The following is a 19,541-nucleotide window of genomic DNA, read 5'->3' as shown; positions in this document are numbered from 1 at the left end:
ACATTTGGTTATGCATGCTATTTTGACAATGTTCCTGATTTCTCATTTTTATTTTAAATTGTTACACATTTGTATATATTTATTATATTATTCTTAGTTTACTCTAGAAGATAGATAATAGTTTCTTTTTCTTAGTACTTACACAGCTTGACCGATTTAATTTTTGTATCTTTATGTGTTGTAAACCTCGTATCACATGTATTATATGTGCAGAGTGTACAATAAACTTTGAAACTTTGAAACTTTGTTTTGACAACCTTTTTATTTTTTATCTTGGAACGAGTCATTTTTTTTTTATGAAAATCCATTGTAACTAGTTATATAAGACTGCTGACAAAAATTCGATCGCAGATTTTTATATTCAAGTTCAAAAAATAATGTTTTAGGTATTTTTCTTAAATCGTTATTAACGGTTTAAGCCATTAAACATTACTTTTCGAACGGAAATATGATAATCTACGATCTGAATTTTTGTAAGCAATCTTATATCATTGGATTGCAGACATTTATGCAAAGGTTTGCTTTTTCCAAGGCAAAAAATTAAAAAAAAAAAACAGTTGTAAAAACTGTATATCTGTGAGAGTGCAGCTTTAATATATATTTTAGAAATTTCAATTGAACTTTTTCGAGTATGTAATTGTTACCAAAACCCCAACATTCACAACCGTATAGTAATAAAGGTTTAATAATTTTGTTGTACAAATCTATTTGTAAATCAATAGATAAACATACATATTTTGACTTTTTAAGCAAACAGAACATTGCCTTTGTTGCCTGTTTTACAAAACGAACCACTTTTAGCAAAAATAACTCCCAAATATTTATATTCAGTAACAACATCCATTGCATCATTACATAAAGAAAACGTATGATGATTTAGTCTACCTCTGGAGAAAATGTCAACCTTAGTTTTTGAAGTATTAACAGTTAATTCCACTGTAAACATTTGTTCTCATACAGGTATAGTGCATTCTGTAAATCTTTAGCAGATTCAGACAATATAACAGTATCGTCCGCATAAAGGAGTACAAATAACTTCAATTAATCAATTAACCTGTAATCATGTTCATGTTTATCAATAACAAAACCATTAACAACCAAGCTACTTAGAAAATATTGATGTAAATGATTTACAAATTATAAAAACAGTAAAGGAGATAAAATTTCTCCTTGCCTGGCTCCAACACAACAAGGGAAATAATCTGACTTTGTTCCATTTACTTTTACACAGCTTTTTGCTTGTTCGTTCATGTTCCTTACAACATTTAAATATTTTCCTTGTATCTTATGTCCATGTAGCATGATTCTATTAATTGAATCAACGGCACCTTTTAGGTCAATAAAGGCACAGAACAATTTCTTATGTTCTATAAGCATATTTAAAACAAACATGTTATCGACTGTTGAATGGGCTGGTCAAAACCAGTTTGAAATTCGCTTAACATATCGTATTTTTCAATTTATCTTAATAATATATTATTGAAAACGGTAGTAAATACCTTACCAAAGCCACTAAGCAGTGTTATTGGGCGATCGGGAGAGAAAAAAAAGTTTAATAGCGCTTGAATACCCCTCAGAGAAGGTCTTTTACATTCCATTTATTACGGTCAATATGTGGTGACTTAGAAAGTGATGTCCTCTCAGTGAAGCAAACGATGAGAATCTGATTTTAATGAGAATAACCAAGTTTTATTATAAAACAAATCACGAAGAAGAACAAACATGCCAATACTTATATGAAGATAATTTTGATATGTTTACTGCATGACTGTTTAAAGTGACACTCATATTTAACATCAAAATAAACACATGTACATGTATAACAAACAGACACACCTTCAAATACTTACTAAATAATGCATTTATGGAAAAAAATCATTACTGAAAAAAATAGGATAACCGTGTTTAACATCTGAAAACGCACAAATATTAAATGACTAGTGGATCCTAAAAGATTTACAGTGTTCAACTATGACTCATGAGGTAGTACTACCGTGTTTTCTGCACCTTTCTTTCAAATTTAACACGGCATCCTCATAACAACCATTGTTTTCGATTTTTATTTAACCTTTTCTGTAAATTAAAAAAAATGTGACACATCTATTAACTATTAACTTTGGTACATCTTATGTGGAAGTAAGAATGCATTTTTGATATATGACGATACATACTGATATACGGTGTCCATCATAAGAACCATTGTTTTCGATATTTATTCACCATTTCGTTCAATTAAAAGAATTGTATTTACTGTGAAACAACTTATGTTGGAGTAAGAGTGCACCTTTTATATATGACGATATATACTGATATACGCATGCACGTTTACCCAAAGGGGTTCTTAAACTTTTCTTAGAAGCTAACCAACGTCAGAAACAAATCACAGTGCAAATATTGTCTTTAAGCATGTATATATCAACAATAAGTAGCATCGATTGATGTGATGTATACGCTTCATGGAGTTTACACAACAACATATAATAAAGTTGCAACAAAACACAGAATAAAAGACTGAAACGAAGACTTGATGACTGACGCTGAATTTGGAGGTTGTGGCGTTGGTCGGGGCTCATCTGTAACAATACAATCACATTGTTTTAGTTTTTGAGTAAAATAAGTTTTAAGAGATTTTAAAAGTTCTTAACGTACAAAACTAATGCAATGAATGTGAGCAAATAGAAGAATGAAATACGTATGCCTGTATAACAGAACACCGGATGTTTCGAAGCGTACTAAATATGCACCATCTGAACAAATTCAAATTGAATATACGTTTTGAATTATCTGAGTTTCTTGACTTAAAAATAGTATCCAAATAGTTACTAAAGTTGGTAGTGCGTTTACGTTCACATAATACAATAATGCCACGTATATTCAGGTAGTTTTCATACCTGCTGAAGTAAAGTCTAAAATATTAGAACCAGCAGAGTATCCTCTAGAAGTTACGGCAAACCACTGTAATTTATACGATGTTGATGCTGATAATTCATCCAAGGTATATATTTGTTCCCCCTTTCCCTTCCCGTCAGTTTCATCAGCTATGTTTTCTTTAATCGCTAAAATACAACGGCAACATATCAACAATAGAATACAACTCGGAGAAATACAATAAGATACACTACAATGGTTGTTTATCTCGCATAATAACTTACAAATTTTATAGCGACCAACACACAGGATGACATTGCATAGTATATAGCACTTTTCGTATAGAGAATGTTTGGTAATCAAACAGTTTGATAGTATGATAAACAATAAGAACCATTGCAAACTACATACATTAAGCTATAGTTGTTTGAGTTTGGGCGTAGAAACGGAACATTCTCAAGTCCAAGTCTAGATTCAGACTCGGAAAAGCAATTTCATTAAATTACAAAGAATCATCTTTATTATATGCTGTCCGGCGGTTCATAGAGATCTTTCAGTGAAATAAAAATGATATTTAACTGTTTAAAACGAGATTTTATTTCCATGTCTAAAATAGTTAATTTTGGGCAGAAACCCTGAATTTGCTCATTCAATTTATAATGACATGCACATTTTCAAAATGAGGTTATATCCTAACATGATAATTTTTTATAAACTAGTCAAATTTGCTAAGGATCATCTGAATCTACTACTTACATATCAACAGAAGGCATTGGCTTCGTCTGTCATTTTGAAAAGAAACATGATACAAAAATGTAGAACATATACCAGTGTTACATATTTCGAGCGGTCTTTATATGTATAATATTTTCCTCTTGCTTCCTGGCCTTTTGATTATATTTCAATGATTTGCACAATTATAACATTTATTTAACGTTTTACATCATAAAAAAAAGATTCTTATTAATCAATATGACTTCAATTGGTTTTTAAAGTAATCACCAAAACCCCAAACTTCAAACTCTTTAGCAAATTACAAAAAAAACTATCCCGAAGCCTTTCTTGATTCAACATACATCTCTAGTGCCACGTACAAGTAACTAAGTCTAACAAGAGGACCAACACAGTTGCCTTCGATAGTTACAGTTACCATTGACTCTACACTGTCAGGAACCACCCTTACATGAACGGTTGCTTTATCTCCAGAAATAAATACCCTACTGCCCCCATGCTTTTATACTAGTAGCACTTTACCTCACATGAACGCTTGCTTTGTCTCCGAAGAATCCGCAATGTCCCCAAACTTATAGACTTTTATTCCTACTGAGTTACCATTTAACTCACAAAAGCCCAAAATACAAAATACCGCATTGTTCTGAATTTGCGGCTTGCGTATAGTTCTATAATTCTAATTATACCAGAAGCTAAAATTGTCACACCTGAATATATGCCATATGTGCTTATTATTTGAATAAGCCAATGTCTTCAACTCAATTGAAGAGTTATAAAAAGTCATGGTTTACATTTTTTCATTTACAATTTATGTTTCTATATATCGTATATTCAACTGATACTAATGTTAAAAAGAAATGAAACATTATATCCAGCAATGGTTCGACATACAGAAATGTATAGTTCCTTTAGCAGATACATTATTCATTTACCAAATAATTGCAGGTGATCCTTCGCAAAATTTGAGAAGTACACACACACACACAGTATGACCTTATTTTTCGTGAATTTGTAATATCTGAATATTGATGTTAGACATACATGATTATCTAGAATTCATTGATAACATACTGTATGCATTTAAACACGCGTAAATTAAATATAATTTGAAACAAAATGATAAATAAGTAGACATAATGTGTGGTTAAATACTTATGCAGGTTGTCCAAATACATACCAGAAAGATAAAATAATATAACTGTACAATTAATAATAAAGCATTTTACTTGTCCAACTTCCATCGTTAGTTTGCTGTTTTATGGAGAATGTCTGAGACTCTCCGTAGTTAAAACCAGGTCGGAAAACAATGCTTGCCGAGAAATACTTGACGTCTTCCACTTTCAATATTTCCAGAGGATCCGGAGGACCTATTTAAGAACAAACAGGTGTTATTGCCTCTAGTAAAGACGTGGACTCTAGAACGATGGATTTCCAAAGCTTTTGGATCAAATATAGCACGTATAATTGTACAAAACATGTAACAACAAGTGAACATATTGTTTTGTACATCAACCAAGTAAACTATGATTTACATACATTTAAAGAGATATAAACCGAACGCATCAATCGATACCACACAAGGTTAAACAGCATGGTAACACACAAACTTAGACAGCATGAAAACACACAAAGTGAGACAGCATAATAACACACAAGGTTAGACAGCATGATAACACACACAATTAAACGCATGGTAACACACAAGGTAAGACAGTATGATACCACACAAAATTAAACAGCAAGATAACACACAAGATTAGACAGTATGATACCACACAAGGTTAGACAGCATGATAACACACAAGGTTAGACAGCATGATAACACACAAGTTTAGACTGCATGATAACACACAAGGTTAGACAGCATGATAACACACAAAGTAAGACAGCATGATTACACACAAGGTTAGACAGCATGATAATACACAATGTTAGACAGCATGATAACACACAAAGTTAGACAGCATGATAACACACAAAGTTAGACATCATGATAACACACAAGGTTAGACAGCATGATAACACACAAAATTATACAGCATGATAACACACAAGGTTAAACAGTATGATACCACACAACATTAGACAGCATGATAACACACAAAATTAGACAGCATGATAACACACAAGGTTAGATAGTATGATACCACACAAAATTAGACAGCATGATAACAGAAAAAATTAGACAGCATGATAAAACACAACATTAGACAGCATCATAACACACAAAATTAGACAGCATAATAACACACAAAGTTAGACATAATGATAACACACTTAGTTAGACAGAATAATAACACACAGAGTTAGACAGCTTTATAACACACACAAGTAGACAGCATGATAACACACTCAGTTAGACCTCATAATAACACACCCAGTTAAACAACATGATACCACACCCAGTTAAACAGCATAATAACATACAAAGTCAGACAGCATGATAACACACACACACACACACACACACACACACACACACACACACACACACACAGTTAGACAGCATGATAAAACACACACACAGTTAGACAGCATGATAACACACACACACACACACACACACACACACACACTCACACACACAGTTAGACAGCATGACAACACACAAAGCTAAACAGCATTATAATACACAAAGTTAGACAGCATGATAACACACAAAGCTATACAGCATGATAAAACATACCGTAATACAGCATGATAACACACACAGTTAGACAGCATGACAACACACAGAGTAAGACAGCATGAACACACACATTTTTAGCTCCACTGGCTGAAGGCCATGGAGCTTATGTCGTCACAGATTGTCCGTCGTGAGTGCGTGCGTGCGTGCGTGCGTGCGTGCGTGCGTGCGTAAACTTTTACTTTAAACGACATCTCCTCTGAAACTGATAAGCGGATTTTGACAAAACTTCACAGGAATGTTCCTTTGGTGGTCCTTTACCAAAATTGCTCAAATGGTTCCGGTCCATTGCACAATATGGCCGCCAGAGCTAAAAATAGCAAAATCTTTAAACGACATCTCCTCTGAAACGGTTCGGCAGATTTTGATGAAACTTGACAGTAATGTTCCTTGGGTGGTCCTTTATTAAAATTGCTCAAATGGTTCTGGTCCATTGCACAATATGGCCGCTACAGCTAAAAATAGCAAAATCTTTGAACGACATCTCCTCTGAAACGGATAGGCAGATTTTGATGAAACTTGACAGAATTGTTCCTTGGGTGGTCCTTAACCAAAATTGCTCAAATGGTTCCGGTCCGCTGCACAACATGGCTGCCAGGGCAAAAAAATAGAAAAACCTTTAAAGAACATCTTCTCAGAAACCGATGATCAGATTTTGATGAAACTTAACAGTAATGTTCCTTGGATGGTCCTTTATCAAATTTGCTTCAATGGTTTCGGTCCACTGCACAAGATGGCCCCCAGAGGTAAAAATAGAAAAACCTTTAAACGACTTCTCGTCAGAAACCGATGATCGTATTGCAATGAAACTTGACAGAAATGTTACTTGGGTAGTCCTTAACCAAAATAGCCCAAACAGTTCTGGTCTGCTGCACAACATGGGCACCAGAGCTAAGAATAGAAAAAAAACGTTAAACTACATCTTCTCAGAAACCGATTATCAGATTTTGATGAAACTTTACATAAATGTTCATCGGGATGCCCTTTAACCAAAATTGCCCAAATGGTTCCGTTCCGCTGCACAACATGGCAGCCAGAGCTAAAAATAGGAAAAACCTTTACACCACTTCTCCTCAGAAACCGATGATCAGATTTTGATGAAACTTGACAGAAATGTTCCTTGGGTGGTCATTAACCAAAATTTGTTAAATGGTTCCAGTCCACTGCACACCATGGCTGCCAGAGCTAAAAAATAAAAAAAAAACTTTATACAACTTGTCGTCGAAACCGATGACCTTTTTTCGATAAAACTTGACAGAAATGTTTGTTTGGTGCTCCTTTACTCAAATTGCCCAAATCATTTCGGTCCACTGCACAACATGGCAGCCAGAGCTATAAAAGTATTTTTTTTTTTTAAATAACTTCTCCTCAAAAATTGATGATTGTATTTCTATGAAACTTGACGAAAATGTTCGTTAGGTGGTCTTTGCTTGAACCTTTTGGCCAGTGGAGCACAGGCACTGATGTGGCTCTTGTTAGACAACATCATAACACAAAATGTTAGACAGCATGTTACCACACAAAGTTAGACAGCATGATACCACACACAGTAAGAAAACATCAAAACACACATTATTAGACAGCATAATACTACACAAAGTAAGACAGAATCATAACACACACAGTTAGGCATATTCATAACACATACAGTAAGACAGTATCATACAAGTTGAACTTAAAATAAGACATATTATATTAGTACATAAAGTTAGACAGCGTGATACCACATACTGTAACACATCATCATATCAAACAAGGTTAGATAGCATCGTAACAGTCAACGTAAGACAACATCATCATTGCGAACAAAGATAAACACATCATTTCACACAAAGTAAGACAACATCATAAGAAAGACTGTTAAACAACATCTTCGTTACTCACAAAGTTAGACAGCAATGTAACACACAGAGTTAGAACGTATCGTTACACACAAGTTAGACACACTTTTCCAACTCAACCCACATTGTCAGAAAACATCGTAACACACACAGAAAGGCACACCACAGAAGGTTAGGCAGCATCGTAACACACAATTTTCCACACACTATCACACACAGCATCATAACACACAAAGTTCAGCACCATCGTAACATTGAAAGTTAGACAGCATAAAGTCACTCAATGTTTGACGGTATCGTTACAAATAAAGTCGAACAGCATCGATAATTAATGAAGATTTTCCATTATTTGAAAAGTTACAGGTCACAGACTACTAGATTAATTCCGTATATTTCGTACAGACAATTGACCATTTTGCACGTGCGATTGCTTTCTATTGCTTCATGACCCCCAACTCCACATATGGGAAGAAATTTACACCTGTGCACTAAACATTATTCAACATAAGAAAAAAATGTTCCGTTTCTTATAAGAAAAATAATATTAGTTGACAGTAACCACTGTATATCCGATAGAATGACAAAATCCGGTATATATAAACAGACAATGCGGTAAAAATATGGTAAGAGCTGGTAAAACCATGCTTTGATTCATTGTCATGTGTGAATTAAAAGAAATGAGGCATGTAACAATAAGTAGGCACTTCCGAAGGGATGTAATTTTCCCTACAATTACAACTAACAAATATTCATACACTATATATTTCAGCTTCCCTAAATCTATTGTATACATGTTTAAATATACATGGATATTTTTGAAAAGCAATGCAGATGTGCTTTGTAGGCTTAAGCTGTATTTGTTGTAGACCGTAACGTTAATAGAAGATATGAAATAACTCTTTAATTGAATATTTGCACACGTTTACTACAAAAGCATCTACACGTTGAAATCGTTTTAAAACCTCTTGTTCACTCGATAAATATTGTAGGAAGTTAATGAAATCTACCTGTCGCAAGGAATTCGTAGTTGGACACATATTGACCGGCTGAATTTTCCATTTCCACTGTATAATATCCGAAATCCATATATCCGGTGACAGGTATGGTAACGCTTGTTGTCATCTTATCATCAGAATGCTTTAAAATTTCATCGCCATGTGACCATTTGAAACTTGGAAAAGGACAACCAATTGAATGGAACACCAAGGTTATTGTATCTCCAATTCGTGGTGTGTAAGTTGAGTTGAAGGAGTATTCAGGGTCTGATTTTGGCGATTCTGTAAAAGAATGCATCAAAGTTAAACAGTATTGTTGCACAATATTATGTTACTTTATCTAACACATCTTTTTGCGTTTTGAATTTAGCAATACTAATTTAATGACCGAGAACCCTAAATAACTTCTGGTCTATGTGCAATTGAAAAATTGTAGCATCCTTCTACCGACGGGAACTTTACTTTTAAAATCCTTGGTTGTTTTTGTATTTATGAATATATTACCAATTTAATTTCTTACTTGTAAAAGTATTTTATTTCTTTTTCGTAAGTTTCATATTGGATAACTTCAAAAGCGTAGTAAATGAGCGCCGAGGTTTAACAGTCTGTTAGTGTGTCTTTATCCCGCTTAAATTGTCAGTTACATATATTTTGTCCAACTATATCGTTGTCAAATTTCCTAATGCAATTATGCATGGTGGATTGTTCTTGTTAAATTAATATAAAAATAACTTACCTATTACGCTTATATTCTGTGTTTTAACATCTTTTCCGTATTTATTTTCAGATGTAAAAATATATTCCTGAGTTTCAGTGCATTCCCTATTGTGCATATCAATTGTAAATTTGCCCGTTTGGGTGCCATTGAAATACAACTTTTCATTAGCAGCCAGTTTAAGTGTAGTAAATGGCGGCGGGTTTCCATCAACGTTAAGCTGAAATGTATACTCCTCATTCACCAGGACAACAGATGTAGACGCATTCAAAAAATCAATTGACGCTGGGTCTGAAAAAACAAACCGATACGCATCAGGGACACAATGGCCCGACTGTATATAATTTTGTTAGAGGGGCAAGACACCAGATGATCCAAAAATCGGCAAAAACAGTATTTCATCAAAACAAGCCTATTATTTTATATGCGAGCTAGTAGGAGGCCGATGATATATCACTTTACATGGTTAAAATAATAAACGCAACAATCATCTTGCTGTTCCTCGTTTAAAATAGGTTTAAAATAGCGCATTATGGTTTCACAGTTTAACTCATATTTGTTTATGAGTTCAGATATATATACTGACGCTATTACTGGTATTTACGTTGTAAACAACCCTAGTAAATTTCGCATTGGGAAAATGAGCATAAACTGCGAAAGATGCATGTTTTGTAAGCAATGTGATACATCAATAAGTAAGATTAAATGCGTTGTAGACGTCGATAACAATTTTATGTAAGTTTTTGACATTTTTTTCCTTGCAATTATATCATCTGGTGAGACAACTGATTCAACAGTGATTGTTTTAACAGTCGAGCCTCTTTGGCTCGAACTCGCTTGGCGCGATTTCAGCGTTGGCTAGAACTGGATGAAAAGGACCGATTTTGTTCTATTAAATGTAAGCATTACCGCTTGGCTCGAATTTCCCGAGACTCGAGGTAATTTCGCCTGTCTTTGGGTGTTCGAGCTAACGGGGTTCGACTATATTTAAATATATGGGCACATCGTGAAATAGTTTACTTTTAAAGTTAGCAATGATGCTGTTAACATCGTTGTTAACTTTAACAAAGTTCTGAACAATCGGCTTATTGTTTCACAATAATCCTTTCATATTATTTGCCTCATAACTGTTTCAAATAAAGGAATCAGCATATTCTCCTTAATTTATTATAAATAGAAAGAAATAGAGAAATTAACATCTGTTAGAAACATACACAATAGGTACGTATTTAATCCTTTGAACCCCATGTACTTTTTGTATTACTTGAAAGTATCATCAGTCGATTGTATTAACTTATCCAATAATAACTACTTACCAATGAAATCGTTTTAAAGGGTCGGCAAGCCAAAATATATCTTGTGGATAACTTTTCAAAGTATTATACAGTTGGCTGCTTTAAAATACAACACTGATAAACGTCTCACGAAACCCCCCCCCCCCCCCCCCCCCGATATTTATTGAATAACATTACTTTTGGGGCCTTGAAGTATCTTCCATGGCCGAGAGTGTAAGATAGGTTCATCCCAACCCTCGCCCAGGATGTTCTGCGGAAACAGAGCACCCTGCGCGAGGGTTGGGATGAACCTATCTTACACGAGCGACTATGGTAGATGCTTTTTCTCTCACCTCAGGTAAACAAAATAAAGTAAAATTGTATTTTTCGTTGTAACTCTTTTGTGCGAAGCGAAAATAAATGCATATAGGTATGCGATAATTCGTGGTTGTCATGGATATGCGCGCAGCGATTCAGTTTATGTTAATAGTCATATCGTTATTGAAATAGTACTGAGTAGTGTGCAGCATTATTTCTTCAATGGAGCGTGAAAACTTTTTTATGGTGCCATTTAAAGCGATAAATAATTAATTAGAATTCTAATCATTGACAATGTTTCCATGATGCTACAGACGACAGTCTTCAACAAATGAAGTAATTGTGTGATGACAATAAAAATAGTTCCATAGGGTACTTGTTTCTTCTTTGCCCGTGGGCAAGATAAGAATTTTTAGCATGATCAAATTTTTGGAATCATATCTGAGTAGGGAATTTTTTACCCAAACCCGAGCAAAGGATGATTTGCGGAAACGAGGCTTACCAGAGAAAAACAAGTATTCATGTACGTTTTTGAGCTGATACATGTATTCAAAACCTTCATCTGCAATATATTTTGGGCATTCATTTTTCAGAAACAGAATATGATTCTTTAAAATTTACTTACAAAGAACGTCTATGTAGTATGATACAATGTCTTTGATGTTGGTTCCATTGTTGTTGTAGCAAACATAAATTCCCGCATCAACCCTCTTGATGGAATGAATGTTGACCTCATGTCCGTCCTTGGTGCCATCTGGTGTTGTCCATTTAACATCTCCCTGTGCGGTCTCGTTGCAAAAGAGTGTGATATTTTGGCCTTCTTCCTTTCGCACATTTTCCAAGTTTTCTAAAACTGTAATAATAATTGCAATGTGATAATCAAAAGGACGTTATGATATTAAAGAACTGAATGGGATAGTATCGCGGTTCATCTGTGGTCATTGTACGGTTAGTCCACAAGGCCGCCAGTATTCAATATCGATCTTATCCTTATTCTTAGACATGCCTCAGTGATTCCATTCGGCCCATTGGTCAGCTAAATATACAAGTCAATCAAAACACGTAGGCTCTATTCTTAAAGTTAAACTCAATCTAAGTTGATTATTGAATACGGCACCTGCTGGCCGAAAACACTTTTAGAGGTATTCAGAAGGAAAGGCGTTCATCTGGCGCCAGGATCAAGCGTTCATCTGGCGCCAGCATCAAGTTTTATCTGGCCCCAGCATCAAGCGTTCACCTGGCGCCAGCATCAAGCGTTCATCTGGCGCCAGCATCAAGCGTTCATCTGGCCCATGCGTCAACATTTCATCTGGCTCCAGCATCAAGCGTTCATCTGGCACCAGCATCAAGCGTTCATCTGGCGCTAGCATCAAGCGTTCGCTTGGTGCCAGGATCAGGCGTTCGTCTGGCGCGTTCGCTTGGCGCCAGGATCAAGCGTTCATCTGGCGCCAACATCAAGCGTTCATCTGGCGCTAGCATCAAGCGTTCGCTTGGCGCCAGGATCAGGCGTTCGTCTGGTGCGTTCGCTTGGCGCCAGGATCAAGCGTTCATCTGGCGCCAGCATCGAGCGTTCATCTGGCGCCAGCATCAAGCGTTTATCTGGCGCTTGGATCAAACGTTTATCTGACTCCAGCACCAAGCGTTCATCTGGCGCCAGCACCAAGCGTTCATCTGGCGCCAGCATCAAGCGTTCATCTGGTCCCAGCATCAAGCGTTCATCTGGCCCCAACATCAAAAAGATACTTAAGTAATGTCTGATCTGAGAACATTATTTCAATCTTGTTTATTGTAACGTGTTTCCGATTCTTCGAACAAAAGAACAGACGGTGAACCTAATTATTGTTACGTATTCCGAGCAGTCTTTTATTGTAGATTTCTCTGCTGACTTCGCAAAATGACTTCAATAATTTAATTAAGTCGTAAAAAATAATTCATAATCGAATTTATCAATGCCATTTATTAATAAACCAAAAGCATATACACATGAATGATTTTTTTTGTAATTCGTTTTATACAGCTGTTTGTGGTCCTATTCCTGTAGTGTTAATAGCAATGTGATGTATTATCATTGGAATAATCGATTTGTAAAAGCAGTTCTATGATACGGTTGTTGATAAGATGGGGACGGTGTTTTTTGGTTTACCTTGGACTTTCCCCTTGCAAAAGCATACGGGTTTGTAACCGTTAAACTAGACAGTTAACTTCTAATTAGCTTTGGACGTTCTTTATTTGAATATGTTTTAATAACTGCTATTAATGATCCAAGGTCAAGCGTATTGGCCAAAAACTGACTGTTATCTGGGTTAATGACAAAGCTACCAACAAGAGCGGCATCAGAAACTAATGTCAACGCTCTTCTGTTTTCTCAAGTCAAAACAGGGCATAATTTTACAACATTTGTACGGGGTGTCATTTGCATATCTTGAACGACTTTTTGAGTTAGTTATGGCCAAAAGAGTAAAGTTTCTGCACTGCGACACGGACGAGGACGCCGTAGACGACAGCGAATCCACCGACAACAAGGCTTCGACAAAACTGACTTATTTCTTCGAAATACAGGCGAACTGTAATTCAACTGTAAGCGTCATGTCCCGCGTGCCCTACGCAATACATTCCTTAAAGCTGCACTCTTACAGCTATACCATTTTTACAACTTTTTTTGTTTTTTGTCTTGGAAAGAGCAAGTGTTTGCGTAAATATCTGAAAACCAAAGATAAAAGATTGCTGACAAAAGATGAGATCACAGATCAATTTTAAACTTAAATATAAAAATCAGCGATCTGATTTTTGTCAGTAGTCTCATATCACTGGTGTCAATGCATTTTCGCATAAATTGGCTCGTTTCAAGACAAAAAGCAAAAAAGTTGTCAAAACTGTGAGTGTGCAGCTTTAAAGGGAAACTTTAACACAGTCATAAATGGACGTAAATGATCGTTTGAGAAAAACAAGGTTTCCTCTACGTTTAACAGTGCTAATATAGGAGCACCGAGGAGTCTGAGTATAAAGAAAGTTCCATCTAGATGCAATAAGTCTGCATGGAATCGCGCCCCCCAAAAATGAATGTCACATATAAATGACGTGCGTAATATCGATGTCGCAACGCATTCATTTACACTATGTACTAGCACATCTGTCATGTAAAAATAATTGATAGCAGATATTTTGCTAGAGTTTGACAGTGCGGCACCAATGTCTTGCAATAGTGTTCATAATATATCTGAATCCGCTGTGAGAACACACTTTGTTTTTACTTTACATGGAAGGACGTTTTGGTGAAGAGCCCATAAATACTGAAAACTGTCATCACAAAGCACACGTGAGTTCCACTCGCTCTCTTCAAACTGGTAAACTAAGGTCTTAACGTGGCTCTTCCAATTTGATTTGGATGGCAGCTTTGATGGATTAACAATAACATCGTTAACAGTTGTCTGTAAACCATATTCACAATGAATACAACATATATCAGGCCCAAAACCTACATGTGACTTCCAACGTGTGATAAATATAATAGATACATACGAATAAACAGATTTCTGCTAGTGCAGTGGACATTAAAGCTTAAGAGTTTGTGCAAAAATAAAACTTCAATTTCAGTATCTTTTTTACAATAAGTGTTAAAACCTATTGACAAAGTTAAAATTTGTCGCAGACATGTTACACCAAAGTTCACAGCCATAAAGTGCTATTGGTTTGACACTTTTCTTATATAGATCTATAGACATCATGCAGTTGGTTAATTCCATGTGGTCAAACTCCATGCGCAGTCATGGAAAAAAATGCGTTTCTCGCCTTCTGTAGTCTTTCTTCAATGCGAATGGTATATTTTAAATTATAACCTCAGTAGTCTAATCTTACATTGATAACCGCAATAGCATAAACTTACAGTGATAACCGCAGTAGCATAAAATAATAGTGATAACCGCAGTAGCATAAACTAACAGTGATAACCGCAGTAGCCTAAACTAACATTGATAACTTCAATTTTTTAATCTTACAGTGACACTTTAGTAGCGTTATCTTACAATGACAACATCAATACCCTTAACTTAAAGGGAAAACCTCAGTAACCTTAACTTACAGGGAGAACATATGTAGCTTAAACTTCCACTTAACAGTGACAACCTAAGTAGCCTAAACTTACAGTGACCTCAATAACCCAAACTAGCATTGTTATCCTCAATAGCCTAAACTAACAGTGACCTCAGTAACCCAAACTAGCATTGTTATCCTCAGTAGCCTAAACTTACGGTGACCTCAGTAACCTAAACTAGCATTGTTATCCTCACCTCAGTAACCCAAACTGGCATTGTTATCCTCAATCGCCTAAACTTACAGCGACCTATGTAACCCAAACTAGCATTGTTATCCTCAGTAGCCTAAACTTACGGTGACCTCAGTAACCCAAACTAGCATTGTTATCCTCACCTCAGAAACACAAACTGGCATTGTTATCCTCAGTAGCCTAAACTAACGGTGACCTCAGTAACCCAAACTAGCATTGTTATCCTCAGTAGCCTAAACCTACAGTGACCTCAGTAACCCAAACTAGCATTGTTATCCTCAGTAGCCTAAACTAACAGTGACCTCAGTAACTCAAACTAGCATTGTTATCCTCAGTAGCCAAAACTAACAGTGACCTCAGTAACCCAAACTAGCATTGTTATCCTCAGTAGCCTAAACTTACGGTGACCTCAGTAACCCAAACTAGCATTGTTATCCTCAGTAGCCTTAACTTACAGTGACCTCAGTTACCCAAACTAGCATTGTTATCCTCAGTAGCCTAAACTTACGGTGACCTCAGTAACCCAAACTAGCATTGTTATCCTCAGTAGCCTTAACTTACAGTGACCTCAGTAACCCAAACTAGCATTGTTATCCTCAGTAGCCTAAACTTACGGTGACCTCAGTAACCCAAACTAGCATTGTTATCCTTAGTAGCCTTAACTAACGGTGACCTGAGTAACCCAAACTGGCATTGTTATCCTCAGTAGCCTAAACTTACGGTGACATTAGTAACCCAAACTGGCATTGTTATCCTCAGTAGCCTAAACTTACGGTGACCTGAGTAACCCAAACTGGCATTGTTATCCTCAGTAGCCTTAACTTACGGTAACCTGAGTAACCCAAACTGGCATTGTTATTCTCAGTAGCCTAAACTTACGGTGACCTCAGTAACCCAAACTAGCATTGTTATCCTCACCTCAGAAACACAAACTGGCATTGTTATCCTCAGTAGCCTAAACTAACGGTGACCTCAATAACCCAAACTAGCATTGTTATCCTCAATAGCCTAAACTAACAGTGACCTCAGTAACCCAAACTAGCATTGTTATCCTCAGTAGCCTAAACTTACGGTGACCTCAGTAACCTAAACTAGCATTGTTATCCTCACCTCAGTAACCCAAACTGGCATTGTTATCCTCAATCGCCTAAACTTACAGCGACCTATGTAACCCAAACTAGCATTGTTATCCTCAGTAGCCTAAACTTACGGTGACCTCAGTAACCCAAACTAGCATTGTTATCCTCACCTCAGAAACACAAACTGGCATTGTTATCCTCAGTAGCCTAAACTAACGGTGACCTCAGTAACCCAAACTAGCATTGTTATCCTCAGTAGCCTAAACCTACAGTGACCTCAGTAACCCAAACTAGCATTGTTATCCTCAGTAGCCTAAACTAACAGTGACCTCAGTAACTCAAACTAGCATTGTTATCCTCAGTAGCCAAAACTAACAGTGACCTCAGTAACCCAAACTAGCATTGTTATCCTCAGTAGCCTAAACTTACGGTGACCTCAGTAACCCAAACTAGCATTGTTATCCTCAGTAGCCTTAACTTACAGTGACCTCAGTTACCCAAACTAGCATTGTTATCCTCAGTAGCCTAAACTTACGGTGACCTCAGTAACCCAAACTAGCATTGTTATCCTCAGTAGCCTTAACTTACAGTGACCTCAGTAACCCAAACTAGCATTGTTATCCTCAGTAGCCTAAACTTACGGTGACCTCAGTAACCCAAACTAGCATTGTTATCCTTAGTAGCCTTAACTAACGGTGACCTGAGTAACCCAAACTGGCATTGTTATCCTCAGTAGCCTAAACTTACGGTGACATTAGTAACCCAAACTGGCATTGTTATCCTCAGTAGCCTAAACTTACGGTGACCTGAGTAACCCAAACTGGCATTGTTATCCTCAGTAGCCTTAACTTACGGTAACCTGAGTAACCCAAACTGGCATTGTTATTCTCAGTAGCCTAAACTTACGGTGACCTCAGTAACCCAAACTAGCATTGTTATCCTCACCTCAGAAACACAAACTGGCATTGTTATCCTCAGTAGCCTAAACTAACGGTGACCTCAGTAACCCAAACTAGCATTGTTATCCTCAGTAGCCTAAACTTACAGTGACCTCAGTAACCCAAACTAGCATTGTGATCCTCAGTAGCCTAAACTAACAGTGACCTCAGTAACCCAAACTAGCATTGTTATTCTCACCTCAGTAACCCAAACTGGCATTGTTATCCTCAGTAGCCTAAACTTACAGTGACCTCAGAATACACATTTAGCTTTCTACTTTACACTTATTACAACATTTATCAAGAATGTAAAAGTGAGTCATATATACAGCACGAAATTTCTTCAAAAGTGTCCTTTTAGAGACGTAAGAAGCCGCTTCGTCCTAGTGAAACGGGTTCTACTGCTAGTAAGAGGACACCTAAAGAAAAAAAAAGAGTAACTGTATCTGACTTATACGACGATAAGTGTATTTCATATATCAGTGAGCAAATAAATGCATTAATAAATAAATAAATAAATAAATAAATAAATAAATAAATAAATAAATAAATAAATAAATAAATAAATAAATAAATAAATAAATAAATAAAATAAATAAATAAATAAATAAATAAATAAATAAATAAATAAATAAATAAATAAATAAATAAATAAATAAATAAATAAATAAATAAATAAATAAATAAATAAATAAATAAATACAGATTGATAAATAGATAAATAGAAATATTTTCCGAAAGATAAACCTTAGATTAATATCATTGCTTTTCTAAATACAATGTATCGGCTAGTGGGATTACAAGACATTCTCGTGCACGGTCCGCTTACAACGTTAAGGAGACACTTTTTAATAGCTCTGCTGGGGTATAGTCGTATTATAAAGGGTGGTATAACCTTTTTATGCACTTACTAGTTGTTTTTGTTCAGGGAATTATGAAAAAAACCTTATGGAAAAAGAAAAACACATACATTGAATTACATATTATATCGCATATTTATAAGCACAATAGAAAAACAAAACATACAAAAATACGATACGATACATTGTTTATCACGTAAGAGAACATTTAAGATATGTTTATAACTTACCACCAACGTATAAACCTTCACATGTGAAAATGTTCATGTATATATGAGATACACAGACAACGGTGATCCACCAGTCCGGCATTTTCATTTTTTTGCACTTGTTTAATAATAAAAAATCGAATTAATTAAATAATTGAAAGCTGAGTTTATTGAGAAGACATCCAAAAATAATTACGTTTAGTTCACATATATTATAGTGTTTATCATAAGCTTTTCATTTACAACGTTCATGATATCAATAACATACGAACGAATATTTAAGGATCCTAACTATTATTATCTTTATGATATCAGTCAGGTATGGTGATTGATTACGACCACCTCGTTCTGGTCTATTGGCGCACGTGTTTGCTTGGTAAATTTTCGTATTTTCGCTCTGCATATGTCGCGCGTACGTGATGACGTATGTTTTATATTGTCGCTCTAAATGTGTTGGCAACCGTGTTGATGTACGTGTCGTAATGTCGCTCTAAATGTGTCTTTTTGGTGTTTTGGTGTCCGTGATGATGCATATGTCGTGTCGTCCCTCTAAATGTGTCCTTCTGGTGTTTTGGTGTCCGTAATGATGTATATGTCGTAATGTTGCTCTAAATGTGTCCTGGTGTTATGGCTTGTTGGCGTCCGTGATAATGCATGTGTCGTAATGTCGCTCTAAATGTGTCCTTCTGGCGTTATGGTGTGTTGGCGTCCGTGTTGATGTATATGTCGTAATGTTGCTCTAAA

At 35.8% G+C, this 19,541-nt stretch overlaps 1 protein-coding gene across 1 annotated transcript; it reads right to left on the bottom strand.

Moving 5' to 3' along the window:
* Positions 1–1,865: 1,865 nt before the first annotated feature.
* Positions 1,866–18,906, bottom strand: LOC128236097 (uncharacterized). The gene is made up of 7 exons (XM_052950950.1): positions 18,819–18,906; positions 12,055–12,282; positions 9,859–10,128; positions 9,135–9,404; positions 4,827–4,967; positions 2,892–3,056; positions 1,866–2,573 (listed from the first exon to the last, which is right to left on the bottom strand). The coding sequence occupies exons 1-7, from the start codon at positions 18,904–18,906 to the stop codon at positions 2,464–2,466; spliced, it is 1,272 nt and encodes a 423-aa protein (XP_052806910.1). The 3' UTR covers positions 1,866–2,463.
* Positions 18,907–19,541: the final 635 nt, after the last annotated feature.

Source organism: Mya arenaria, chromosome 5 (genome assembly GCF_026914265.1).
Source record: "Mya arenaria isolate MELC-2E11 chromosome 5, ASM2691426v1".
NCBI classification, from domain to species: Eukaryota; Metazoa; Mollusca; class Bivalvia; order Myida; family Myidae; genus Mya; species Mya arenaria.
The sequence above is the reverse complement of the archived record's forward strand: the minus strand, read 5'-3'. Positions and strand labels throughout refer to the sequence as shown.